At 37.3% G+C, this 13,507-nt stretch overlaps 1 protein-coding gene across 2 annotated transcripts in view; it reads left to right on the top strand.

The window, feature by feature from the left end:
- The window catches only part of SRPK1 (SRSF protein kinase 1), a 38,347-nt gene that overhangs the window by 16,589 nt on the left and 8,251 nt on the right, over nucleotides 1–13,507 (top strand). For both annotated transcript variants that reach the window (XM_060773185.2, XM_067467976.1), the window contains exons 4-11: nucleotides 5,023–5,131; nucleotides 5,433–5,520; nucleotides 6,869–6,956; nucleotides 7,598–7,704; nucleotides 8,745–8,910; nucleotides 10,527–10,552; nucleotides 12,190–12,403; nucleotides 12,776–13,207. In XM_060773185.2, coding sequence (XP_060629168.2) covers nucleotides 5,023–5,131; nucleotides 5,433–5,520; nucleotides 6,869–6,956; nucleotides 7,598–7,704; nucleotides 8,745–8,910; nucleotides 10,527–10,552; nucleotides 12,190–12,403; nucleotides 12,776–13,207 — 1,230 coding nt within the window. The remainder of the gene's footprint in view (nucleotides 1–5,022; nucleotides 5,132–5,432; nucleotides 5,521–6,868; nucleotides 6,957–7,597; nucleotides 7,705–8,744; nucleotides 8,911–10,526; nucleotides 10,553–12,189; nucleotides 12,404–12,775; nucleotides 13,208–13,507) is intronic.

The following is a 13,507-nucleotide window of genomic DNA, read 5'->3' as shown; positions in this document are numbered from 1 at the left end:
CTGTGAGACGTGGACTGTCTACAGACGTCACATGCAACTCCTGGAACGATTCCATCAGCGCTGCCTCTGGAAAATCCTGCAAATCTCTTGGGAAGCCAGGCGGACAAACGTCAGCATGTTGGAAGAAGCAAAGACCACCAGCATTGAAGCGATGGTCCTCCGCCATCAACTCCGCTGGACCGGCCACGTTGTCCGGATGCCCGACCACCGTCTGCCAAAGCAGTCGCTCTACTCCGAACTCAAGAACGGAAAATGGAATATTGGTGGACAGGAAAAGAGATTTAAAGATGGGCTCAAAGCTAACCTTAAAAGCTCTGGCTTAGACACTGAGAACTGGGAAGCCCTAGCCCTTGACCGCTCCTGCTGGAGGTCAGCTGTGACCAGCAGTGCTGCAGAGTTTGAAGAGGCACGAATGGAGGGCGAAAGGGAGAAGCGTGCCAAGAGGAAGGTGCGTCAAGCCAACCCCGACCGAGACCGCCTTCCACCTGGAAACCAATGCCCTCACTGCGGAAGAAGATGTAGAGCAAGAATAGGGCTTCACAGCCACATATGGACCCACAAGAACACTGGAAGACAATCATCCTCTGAGAGCGAGGGATCGCCTAAGAAAGAAGAAAGAAGAACATATTTTATAATAGTTCTCTTTCACAAGGAGGGTCACAGCCTCATTTTCGGTAGTGATAGACTTCAAACAGGAGTTAGTAAGATCAATCTCTGGGATAGATAACAGACTTGTGGGTCTAAATCTCACATTATGTATATAGCATGACTGCAACCATCCTTCAGAATTCCAAACTTTGTGAGAACACATGATTGTTTGCTAGCATTTGTGAAAGCATGTTTTTGACTGATGTGTGATGATAGGTGAAAGCCAAACATGACGGTAATGTGACAACTAGGTTAAAAGGTGGAATACAGACAGTCCCAAGTTACGAACAATATAGATTCAGTAGGTTTGTTTGTAAGTCAGTACAGATCCATTTTTAAGTCTCTCTCTCTCTCTCTCTCTCTCTCTAATTATATGTTATGCATGCATGCATGCAAGCTTTGGATGGCATAGGGAAGTGGTGTTTGTTTTGCAGTCTGTGCCCCTGTTCATAAGATTTCACCTTACTTTGTACCCCTGTGACAGTTGGATTTTTAAAAATATGGCCTGCTTTGGAAACAGTATTGGTAATAAAGCTTCAGTGGAGACACCATTTCCCAATGATAACTCTTTCAAAAGCGATTTTCCTTTACTGTAGTGGTTTATGGGACTTCTTTAAAGAGAATTTGTGTATGTTATTCAGACATATCTCAGTTAGCAAAGTTTCTGATAGCAAAATTCCTATTTCGCAAAGTCTTTGTTTTCCCATTCCTCCTTTTCTTCACATTTTCTGTCTAGATGGAAATTTTGCATTGAGGTGGGTGGGGATGAGTGGGTGAAATAGACTTTCGATATCAGGTTGTATGTATCAGCATGTGTGCAGTCATCGATGTGGTAAAACTACAGATGGAAGAGTGGGGTTATATTTTAGCCTAACCTGATAAGTGGTATGTGCCTGCAACAGACAGTGTAAACAGCAGCTGTCTCCAGAATCCTTTACTGAACAAGTGTGAACAGCAAAACAAAGAGCAGACAAGCCTGCTTCTTCACCTATCCTAGGATGTTTTTAAAAACAACATAAATCTGTAAGTTTGGCTACCAAAATAGAAATCATAAGAAAGCTGATGAAAGAAAGAGTCTTCCTTGAATGCCTTTTGGAAGAAACATTCAAATTGTTTTCACAAGATTTAAACTGTCTTTCTTTTCTTAATACAAACCTTATTTGATCTGCTTGCTTTATTTCACATGTATATGTTACTAGTTTTGTCTAACACTTTCATTGAAACACATTGAACTGTGTTAACACATCTCTTATTATTTCAACATTTTGTTTTGTTTTGTTTTGCTTATAGCACCAAATTTTCTGTTAAAAGGTGTAATGGTGCGGAGGGAGATTTGTTACATTTGTTAACTGAAGTATACCTTTAATTTTAATTCAGATATAAATATCAAGGAAAGACTTATTTGTCTTTGCAAATAAGTCTTTCCTTGATGTCCCTTGCAATTCCTCTAACCATGTATCTACCTTAATTTATTTAGATATTGATCAAGGTCTAAGAACAGAGGTAGGAATTAATAGTGTCCCTTAGTATTAGCTTTCTTAATCAGTGAGAACTCAGCTATGTACAAAATAGTAGAAAAAAATATAGGAGTTCACAGTGTGGATCGATTTCAAATATGACCTTAGTTCCAAGCACATTAAGAAGCAAACCATTGTTTTCTGATGGCTAAGACTGTTAGGGTACTCTTAGGGCCTGCTTGAGATGACATTATTAAAGAACATGACTGTGCTTTAGTTTTTCATGTTCTCAGCATCTTGTGAAGAAGTCAGCAGAATAACGACCTGGTCTTCTGAACCCTGAGAGGTAGACATTATAAATGTCAACTGGAAAGGGACATAACATCACATTTGCAGGATGCATCAGTGTTTGTCTGGTTGGGCAGCAAGTGGCACATACACATGAAGGCTATAGCATGTTAGCATACTCATCCCCCTAGAGAACAAAAGGACTGCCATAGTTGCTGGTTATAGTAAGCCATCACACAAAATGTACTTGAATACTTCTAATCTTACAGTTTTAATTCTTTTAGTACTAGGTTTGAGGGTGGTTTTCTCAATTAGAATGTGTTTTTGCTAGATAAATCAGTAGGTTGATTTTCTTAATCGGGCAGTTTCACATGCAGATAGCCATTCTGCTCTGCTTATTCTCTTTGCAACCAGTCTGAAGGGAGAGACAGCACTTTGTAGGGTTGTTGGTGCTCCAACACTTGAGAAAGAAAATAGATCACCTAATTTACATTGTAACTGCTTTTCTTGTTTGATAAGCTGTTGAACATTACTTGCGTAATTTCAAAATGAAGAAATTACCAATCTCTCTCTCTCTCTCTATATATATATATATATCTGTAACCTGAGAGCATAACAGTAAATCTCCCTGTGAGTAAGTAATTCTTACTTAAAAGTAAATAGTTATTATTTTTAAAATAAGTTAAACATGGCACAATCAAGCAAAGTAAAACACTTCCAATTTTTGATTTTAGATTTCGAAATCTTGATTTTAGCACTATTTAATTCCGTTTCCCTGGAAGGCATTAATGCTTTTCCAGGAAACAGAATCATACAATGCCTACCTTGGTGTAGGACTTCATTTCCAATACCACATTTGCAAACTTACTCTAGAGGTAAAACACAACATGTAAACTTTCATATTTTCTTTATGGCTACTGTTAGGCAAATACTGATAACTATTACTAATGGAAAACACAAACTGATCATTTCATTGAAGTCCTAGAACAAAAATGCCATATCTGATGTTTCTCATAATTAAATGTCACAAACATTACTTCCTAACATTTTAATTTTAAAACATAAATTTCTGCTTTCCCTGAGAAGTACAGAAATACGTATATTATGGAAGAGAAAGTCACACCAAATAATTCCAAAGGGTTCTTCATGTCTTTCTTCAAGAGGGACAATATGTTGGAAATTTAGGTTTTATAATAGTCAAACTTTCCATTTTAAGTATGAAATCCCCAAGTTAAAATAGCATTTCCTTCTAGAAACTTTAAAGGCTTCCCAGTCCTTCCCAAACTGTAAAGGGTCTTTTGATTGAAGATATCCCAACAGAATTTCCATCTCAGCCACCTCTGCCACTTTCACAATCTATTCCTTCATTTCCTGTGTTTCCTCCAATTTCTAAGTCGACGCATAAACGATTCCCGTAGCAGCTGTCATCAGGGTGAAGAGTTTGTCATGTGTCTTCAAAAGTGATCTGTCTGTTATTCCTAGTAGAAATGCTTCTGGGTTTATGGGTATTTTAAGCTTTAATCCTTTTTCGAAAGTTTTATGGATCTCAATCCAAAAGTATTTTGCCTTATTGCAGGACTACCACTTGTGGAAAAAATGATCCAGTTGCTTATTTGCAATCCCAACAAGTATTTTTCAATTGTGGCTTCATTTGGCTATATTGACAGGTGTCATATAAGATTGATAAACTATTCTATAGAAACTTTCCAGAAGTGAATAATTTCTGAATATTTTTATTTTTACTCTCCAGAGGTGTTTCCACTCATCTAAGCTGATTAAATGACCAGTATTTTGGCCCATTTTATTACACATTCCTTGGCATCTTCATCTTCTGTGTGTAATTTTAGCAGGAGATTGTAGAACTTAGTTTATTTCTTAATTGCAGTATTTTGTCAAGATCTTTTTTTTCTTCTTCAAATACTGTCTGTACATCTTTTTGGTATTGATAATGTATTTGTGCATAATCAAATCAGTTCAGGTTGTAGCCCTGTTGGTTTATTTCTGACCTTGTTTTCAGTTGGAGCTTGTCCCATGTTTTTCTTTATATCTGCAGATTTTGGCCATCTTTTATTATGCTTGGAATTTCCACTTTTGAAGGCTTCCTGAATCAAAGTCCATTGTGGTATTTTTGTATAAAACTTTCTTTTATGCTTGTTCCAAGTTTTCATTAAGATTTTCCTAATTGGATGTTCATTAAAGTTTGGATCTTCTGCTACTTTTCCATAAATTAAGTATGCATGTAAGCCAGATTTTAAACCTCTTCCTTCAAGAATTATGAGGCTTTGATTGTCAGGATGGCTCCATTCTTTTAGCCAATTCAATATAGCTGCTTCTCTATGTTATTTTAGATTTGGGAGGGCCAGTCCTCCTCTTTGTTTAGTATCTTGTAGATTTTTCATCTTTATTCTAGATTTCTTCCCTCTCCAAATAAATCTTGAAAATTCAGCATTCCAGTTTGTAAATTCTTAATCCTTTATGTCAGTTCGGATACCTGCAACAAGAAGCATATTCTGGGTAGAATGTTCATTTTTGAAGCTTAAAGCTTATAAGAATTAGTAGTCTGACCTGTGAGTTTTTCAGTGCCACTGTGATTATTAATAGAATAACTCTTTTTCCCCCCATTTCTTAGGAGGCTATCATCTTGTAAAAATAGGAGACTTGTTTAATGGAAGGTACCATGTGATCCGGAAGCTGGGATGGGGACACTTTTCCACAGTGTGGCTATCCTGGGATATCCAGTAAGTCTTTGCTATTTGGATGGAATTTCTTCTTATTGCGGAAGATACCATTCAGGACTTAAGAATATGAAAGTTTTCCTCATCAAGTTTCTTCTTGTTGTCACATTTAAAGCAATTATCTACTACATCTTGTAATATAATAGCAACAGTATTATGTTCAAGTTGTATAAAGAAATGGATCATATTCATAAATGTATATTATTTCTTTCATCAAGTGTCCTTAACATTCAGAACTTACATCTTATGTTGATGATTCTTGGTTCCCCAGAACAATTTTGTACTAAATTTGATTTCTGTTTAGGGCAAAGAGGTTTGTTGCAATGAAAGTTGTAAAAAGTGCTGAAAACTACACAGAAACAGCACTGGATGAAATCAAGCTGCTGAAGTCTGTGAGTATGCAAAATGTTAAAGCCTTTAAAATATCAGGATATGATTTTAGTGTTCATATATATGATAAAATTATGCAGTTTTCTACCACTTCAATTGCCATGGCTTAATACTGTGGAATCCTGGGAGCTGTAGTTTTGCGAGATGCCAGTACTGGGTTATTGGAAGCATTATCTCCTGATGTTTCATGTCTGTAATTCCCCTGTTTTCAGAGATTCTGACCATGAAAGCCTTCGACAACATGATACCAGTATTCTTTGGCAGAGAGGGCTAAAGGCCGTAAATTGGCAATTCTAAGACATTTGGCCATGACAATTAATGTGGTATGAAACTTCATTATTTCTACAGTGTCAGTGCACCTCAAAGCCTGTGGAATCTTTGTTTTGTAATTGAAGTGAAGGTCCAGTAATTGTTTTCTAGCAATATAAGAGGATTCAGCAGAATCTAATAGGATTGATCCTCTTTCCCTTATTGTCTCCTATACAACAGCAAAACAATTTCTGAAATACTGGAATCACCTCCACCAAAATCTGATTTTCAGGTGATGGAAAAAGCTGAGATGGAGGAGAGCGGCTGACAAACAATGTTGGGTTTCAGCCATAGTGTAGAGATTAGACATTTTTTAAAAATCTGTAAAGCATTTTACCTCAATGTCTGGGGTAGTTTAAAAGATCCTGGAATTAACTACACTCTATATTTCAAATATTTGTACTATACCCTTTCACCAATAAAGTTCCCAGAGAAGTGTCCAAATTGTTACTTTGACAGTACCCTGCCCTCAGGTTTAAAATTTAAAAAGACACAGAAAAGGGAAAAAGGATTAAGTCCAACAAATGCTGGTTGACCTTCTTTTCCTCTGAGTCCATAGTAGTAGTAGTAGTAACTGGTATGGAGGGAGGGTTCTCCCTGCTGGGACTTTAGCCATTTAGGCATAGGTCTTGTAATCCTTTAAATAGGCTTAAAGGCTTGATCTTTGTGTTTATTAATTGTAGGCATTCTATTTTCACATTAATGTAGCTTATTGTAATTTTATTCCCTTGAATCCAGTAGTAAATTTCAAAGTAATTTAAAAGGAGGGGCTCATGAAGGGGAAGCACAGGCCCAAGAAATGCACCTGTATCAATGCAGGTTCCAAAACAGTTTTAGTTTAGGGATGAATTAAACCTGTTTTTGTTTTTTTTCCATTTGGAGACCAATGCAAGATTAATATGTTCATAGAAATTAATGTGTTCATAGAATAAGTAGAAATGTTAACTTTTAGTTTCCAAAATGAAAGGGAAAAGGATGCGCCTTGGTGAAGAGAGAATGACTATGAACTGATTTTTGTGTTGTTTGGCTTTCCCCATACAGGTCCGGAACACAGACCCCGATGACCCAAACAGAGAGAGGGTGGTTCAGCTATTAGATGATTTTAAAATATCAGGAGTGAATGGATCCCGTATCCTTTGTGTAAAGCGGGAAAGTTTTTTTAAGTCATAAGAAGCAGTTGTTGTTACGGCAGTGGGAGATCAAATTGCAGTTTCTCCAATCTTAATCCATAAAAATGAGCAATAAAGAAATTGCTGCATCCCTGGGGTTTCCTATGATCTGCAGGGCATCAGTTGTGGCTTGTGTAGCTAGCTCATCCTGTTCTGCCTATGGGTGGTATGATCTTATCTGCTCTCTCTCTCTCTCTCTCTCTCTCTCTCTCTCACACACACACACACACACACACACACACACACACACACAAATTATATATTGAGAATGACGCTTTTGAAAAATGACAGTATTTTTTGAGGGAGATGATTGGGTTGTCTTCCAATGTTTTTTTTTTAATTTAGTTGTGTTATATTGCCTTAAGAAATTTCTGCACCACCCATAGTTACTGAACAGATTTGGTTACAAAGGAAACATAACTCTGGGGAACAACATGCAGGCAATCTAAGGAAAAGGATCATTTGGTTTCTTTTAACCATTGTGGGTCCATGGACCGTAATAAAGTTTTTACCTTGCTTTTTCTTGTACTAAATTACCATATTTTCAGCAGTGATGCAGATTGTAGAAATCCCAGGAATTTCAGCCTTGACTCATCTACAGATATTTGTATGGTTTTTGAAGTTATTGGACACCATCTTCTGAAATGGATCATCAAATCGAATTATCAGGGACTTCCGCTTCTTTGTGTAAAAAGGATAATCCAGCAAGTATGTTCTTCCTCTATTTGACAATTTAGGACTCATTTTGTTAAAAGCTACATGTTGTCAATTAAAAAAAATTAAAATAGAGTGATTTTCAATTTTAACATGGTTATAAAGTATATGTTGTCAGATGTATGGTGCTCATTCAAATTGTGCTCATTTAGCTGTGTGACTAGAGTCTATAATATTTCATCTTGCTGCCAAAACTTGGATAAATAACTTTTTGAACCACAACTTCTAGGAACTCTCCATAGTTCTAGAAATCCCGATCCAAAAAAGGCAACCGTTATAAGTTTTGCTGCATTCATACCAATGGAATACATCTAAACTTCAGTGAGATTTTGATATTAATCTTGTTCATGTGCTTTAAAATCCTAAGAAAAAAAATCAGAACACTTTTATGCAGTATTTAGATAGAAAGAAATTAGTTGTTGTAAATATGTAGCTAATTCTTTTAATATTGTCTACTTAGATTCATCATTCTAAAAGCAAAATCATTGTTGCTGTTTTGATTGCTTTGGAATTACACAAAAGGGCCGCTTACCCTAGAATATCCCAAATTATGCAGAAGCGCAGTTCCTCTAAAAATTATGCCGTTTTATGTGCAAAATTCCAAAAAAGCAGTGGAACAGGACCTCATGAGTATGTTAGCCATGACTGTTTTCATTTGCTTTAACCCAGGCCAGGAGTCAAAATCATATGGTCCTCCAGATGGTGGTTGACTGCAGCTCCCAATCTTCCACATTATGGGTGGATGCTAGGGCTGCTGGAATACGCAGTCCAACAATTTCTGAAGGTCTGCATGATTTTCAACCCAGTGCCCCCTCTAAGAGTATTGGCACACATTCCCCTTGTCAGATGCCTTTGGTTTAGCAGGAGGTATCTTTCCACTGATAATCCACTTGCACACACTGATGACCCACTTCACTTTTTAGCTCTAAAGACATTTTTCCTTCTGATAATACATACTGTGTTCTGACTTCTCATTATAATTTTCACCACTGATCATTTATGTCACCTAAATGCCCATTTTCTTCCTCTTGTAGGTTTTGCAAGGCCTGGATTATTTACATGCTAAATGTCGAATCATCCATACTGATATTAAACCAGAAAACATTTTGCTGTGTGTTAATGACCAATACATCCGCAGATTGGCTGCTGAAGCAACAGAGTGGCAGAGATCTGGAGCACCCCCTCCTTCAGGCTCTGCAGGTACATTTTTTTCTTGTCTCTGTTCCTCTAAAATTAGCTCCTTCTGAGTGATTAGTTAGGATTTGACTGTGTCTGGATCTCTGAGCATTATTAATATGGAATACGTATGTTTTCTGTTAGACAAACTTTTCTATGAGAAGTAGTAGAAAGTAAACTGAAATGAATATATATATTTAACATACTGTTTCTTATCTGATATATAAGCAAGTTGTGAAAAACAGTGTAAAAGTGCTTCTGTAGAATTCCATTTTGAGAGATTCTGCAGTGAAGTAATTATATAAGATGTACTTTGTATTAATCTTTTTTGTATTCTCCCAGGGACATATATATTCTTTTCAACATTTCTGTTAATAGATACAAGGGCTATTAGCCTATTTTACTGTTGTAAGTGTCCCTGTCTTGCAAGACAAAGCAGGGTCAAACAGTAATGGATGCTACTGGAGCATCATCATAGTGTATATAAGCTGAGCTGAGCTCCATGTCATATCATCTAGCATTTCCCTATGTTCTCACCCCATCTCAAGATTTACCAGAGTGATGTCTTCAGAAATGGTATCAGTTAGTCAGTTGAGATTCTCAAGTATCTTGTGATAGAGTTAGCTTGGTTTGCCTGATCCCCAGGAGTGTTTACATTATCAGATTTTACCTGCAACAGTGTTGGAAATAGCAACAGTGAAGAGAAGACTATTGGCATAAGTGGCATGACTTTTAAATCTTGAAGCTGATCAACAGTGAGTTGAACCGCCAATGGTGTTCAGTTCCATTTGTCTTTCAAACCTCTCTTCAGATGGCAACTAGAACAAGAACCATCTGATTCAGTATTGGTGATGGGCATATTTGGCTTACTCTATTATGTAATTGAAATTTTAGGCTATCAGAATTTAAATCATTGAATGGAATTCTGACCCCCGCAACAACCAAAAAAAGTAGCTCATGACCAGGAATGCTCACCAATACTTAAATTTAACATTTCCTTTACCAGTTAGGTTATCATGGTTTTTCTTTCTATTCGTGAACTAAATGTGGAAGTTCAATTTGCCACCAATGACTTCTTAATTCTAGATGTTAGTGAGAAATCAAACTGATTTTAATTGGGGTAAATGTACCCTTGACTGGTTTACATTTTTCGTAAAGATCATTCCCATGACTATGTAGAAATGGTAAGAGTACAGAAGAGATGGCTAGATCTGGGTAGTGACTTAAATGGGAGATGTTGCTTCAGAATGACACTGAAAAGTCAGGAGCAATGACCCTTGAATATCTCTGAATTTATTAATAATTTACATCTATAATCTTAGTGCCATGGCACTTACGTGGCCTTAGAATCAATAACGTTATTGCCATCCTGAAAACTTTGCAGTTAAGTTCATTCTTCTCATATAGGAAAAGTCTAGTGTTAGACAAAGGTTTTTAATATTCCAGAGATTATTTAAGTCCTGATAAAATGAAATTTGATAATATAGTTTGCTAGAGCTTTTTTTGTTTTTTGTATAGTACATTATTATTGAAGAAATTGTGTTCTGCTGACTTTAGAAGATGATGTCCCATATACTGCTATGATAGCATTATTACAACACAGGATTGCAATCACACTAATTGTGTTTCTCTTTTCACAGTGAGTACTGCACCACAGCCCAAACCTGTAAGTATAGTAATTTGTTCCTTTTTGAATTGCATAATACTTTGCATTTGGATTTACATAATCTTGACAGAGCAGACTGGGTAATATATAAAGGCTTATTCAAAGGCCTAAGATGTTTGTTTAGATGTCAAAATTACTTAGCTTTGTAGACTAAATCATAGCATGCTGCCATAAGCATATTTATTTCAGTTCTGGTATTTGGTGCTCTTTGCTTTATTAGTGTAGAGAATTGTCAAACACCCCCCCCCCCCCCCAGTTATTGCAATTGCCTTTGATGAATATGTATGGTTTTTATAGACAGCATTCTGAATCACTTAAACAGCATTCTGGATCACATAGGGATTTGGCCTGGTCTCATTCTATTGGAGGAGGGGGTGTCAATATAAGTATTTTATGAACAGGGCTGTACCATGTGAATATTCTTAATTTTAAAAAGGTAAAGGTTTCCCCTGACATTAAGGCTAGTTGTGTCCGCCTCTAGAGGGTGGTGCTTATCTCCATTTCTAAGCTGAAGAGTCAGCGTTGTCTGTAGATGCCTCCAAGGCCATGTGGCCAGCATGACTGCATGGAGTGCCATTTCCTCCCCACCAGAGCGGTACCTATTGATCTACTCACATCTGCATGTTTTCAAACTGCTAGGTTGGCAGAAGCTGGGCTAACAGCCAGAGCTCACCCTGCACACTGGATTCAAACTGCCAACCTTTAGGTCAGCAGCTCAGTGGTTTCAACACTGCACCACCGGGGGCTCCATATTCTTAATTTAAACTCTGAAATATCTTGAGCACATGCAGAATTAAATACAAGTGGCAATGCATGTGTTAAAATCATTTTGGAAGCTTCATTCTGTATTTATAAAATGCACTTTCTTTTTAAAAAAAATACTTTATTAAAAAGTTTTAAAAGGTACTTTAAAAGTCAAAAAAAGTAAATCAACAAAAGAAATATAGAGTAGAAACACAAAAAAATGCTAAGAAAAAAGGAGAGAGAACAGAAAGACAAAAATAGATGCCCTCCAATCTGTCTTCACTTGGCCAAAAGAAATCAACATAAGTTTTACCCTCTTGGCGTCCCAATGTTGACTACTTTCTTAAACACCCCCCCCCCCCCCATTATTCTTAGGTATTTGAATCCAGTATTTCTTACCATGTTTACATGTCTACCATATAGTAAACGTACCCCACTTGCTGTTTACATTTCCAACAAGTGTTGGAAACCTGTTTAGACATCTTTGAAAGCCCATCAATACATCATTTTATTTTTTAAAAATTAAGAACATGGTTTGAAGCTATATCTGATGTTACCGTTGTGTATTCCCTTTTGTCATCCTTTTGTATTGTGCATTTGGAGTGCTATTTACCATATATCATACCAGAAGTATGAATAGGATTGAAAGAGTTGCTTATGGTTAAAATCCTATACTGCTTTAACTAAGAATAAGCATCATTGAACTATAAGGATTGCACTTAGAGTGTTAGCATCGTCGGACCTGTATAGTAAGAGTGAAAATATTCCTTCTTGCACCTGTAATCCAAGAAAGATTCCTTTCTTCTTTCCTCTTTAATCTTCCCTTCGTCTTATTTAAAGTTCAGTAGGGGAACAGGTGCCTGAGAGCTTTTGTGTTTGCAATTAACCCACAGGCTGATAAAATGTCTAAAAATAAGAAAAAGAAATTGAAAAAGAAACAGAAACGACAAGCAGAGCTGCTGGAGAAACGGATACAAGAAATTGAGGAAATGGAGAAGGAAGCAAGCCCTCTGGAAGCTCAGCCTGAAGACCAGCAAGAAGTTCCAAGGCCACTTGAGCTGCTTTTGAAAGAGAGCCCCCCAGATGAAGGTGTACCTGGAAAAACAGGTGTTGTTCTCTAAAATCCTTATATTTGTTAGATGTATTTGGTAGTTGTTTGTAGTCACAAGCTAAGTAAGTTTGTAGATCGGTGTTGTTGCACATTTCTGAAATGTGGGAAGAACACAATAATGTATTGATTACATTGTATTGTGTTGAGCATTATCATATAAGCAGGAAAGTTAGCTCCGTATTTTCCCAGCATGTTTGATGGGCATCTTAATTTTAAATTACTTTGGCAAATCTCAAAATCACCTGGAGTACTGAGTGCTGTTTGACTGGTGCATTTGTATATCTGATCAACTAAGCTATGGTGGGTTTCATTTGTGATTGACCTTGCTTTACTTTCTCGCTTTCCTCCATCCCACTCCTTTTCTCTAGATGATATTTCTCTTGTATCTGAGCAAACAATCTTAATGGAAGGGGTTGAAAAATGCATAACAGAAATCAATTGCAATGGAATGGTACAAATGACTGCCTTCTCAGATTCCATCAATCAAGTGTCAGTGAGTCTTGAGGAAGATGTTCACAATGCCAATGACTGCAGTGGCCCCCCTCAGGAGCAAGAAGAGGATGAGACCTCTGCTTACAACCAAAGTAATGGTGGCTCAGAGGACAGATTAGAGGAGGCCGGATCCGAGATCTGTGCGCCCTTAATTTCAGAGGTGCTGGATGCCATGGTATGCCAGGGGACCTCAAATGATGAACAGTATCTCAGTGAGCAGCAGATCAGCCACTTACAAGAGAGCATCAGGGCAGAAATACCTTCTGAGGATGAGAATGAAAATAATGGATCTTCTGAGAATAATAAAGGTACTCCACTTATCAGCAAGAGAGTCCAGCAACTTACATTCTGTAAATTGTATGGTTTTGTGGAGAATTGTGCTAAAGAAGGGATGCACAGTCCCTGCTGACTTCACTTGTAGCCGTCACTGAAATATTTCTGCCACCATTAATGTGCTACTGAAAACAAGTGTACCTCCGGCCGCACAGTTAAGTCTACAGAAGAAAGACAGAGATATTCCGGCCGGTCTCAGCAGTGTGTGTTTGTATGTCTGTGTATATAAAGGGGGTCCTGACATCTTATTCCACCATGGAGAGCTAGTGCATTAA

This window comes from Anolis sagrei, chromosome 4 (assembly GCF_037176765.1).
Source record: "Anolis sagrei isolate rAnoSag1 chromosome 4, rAnoSag1.mat, whole genome shotgun sequence".
NCBI lineage: Eukaryota > Metazoa > Chordata > Lepidosauria > Squamata > Dactyloidae > Anolis > Anolis sagrei.
This window is presented reverse-complemented; position numbering and strand designations above follow the sequence as displayed.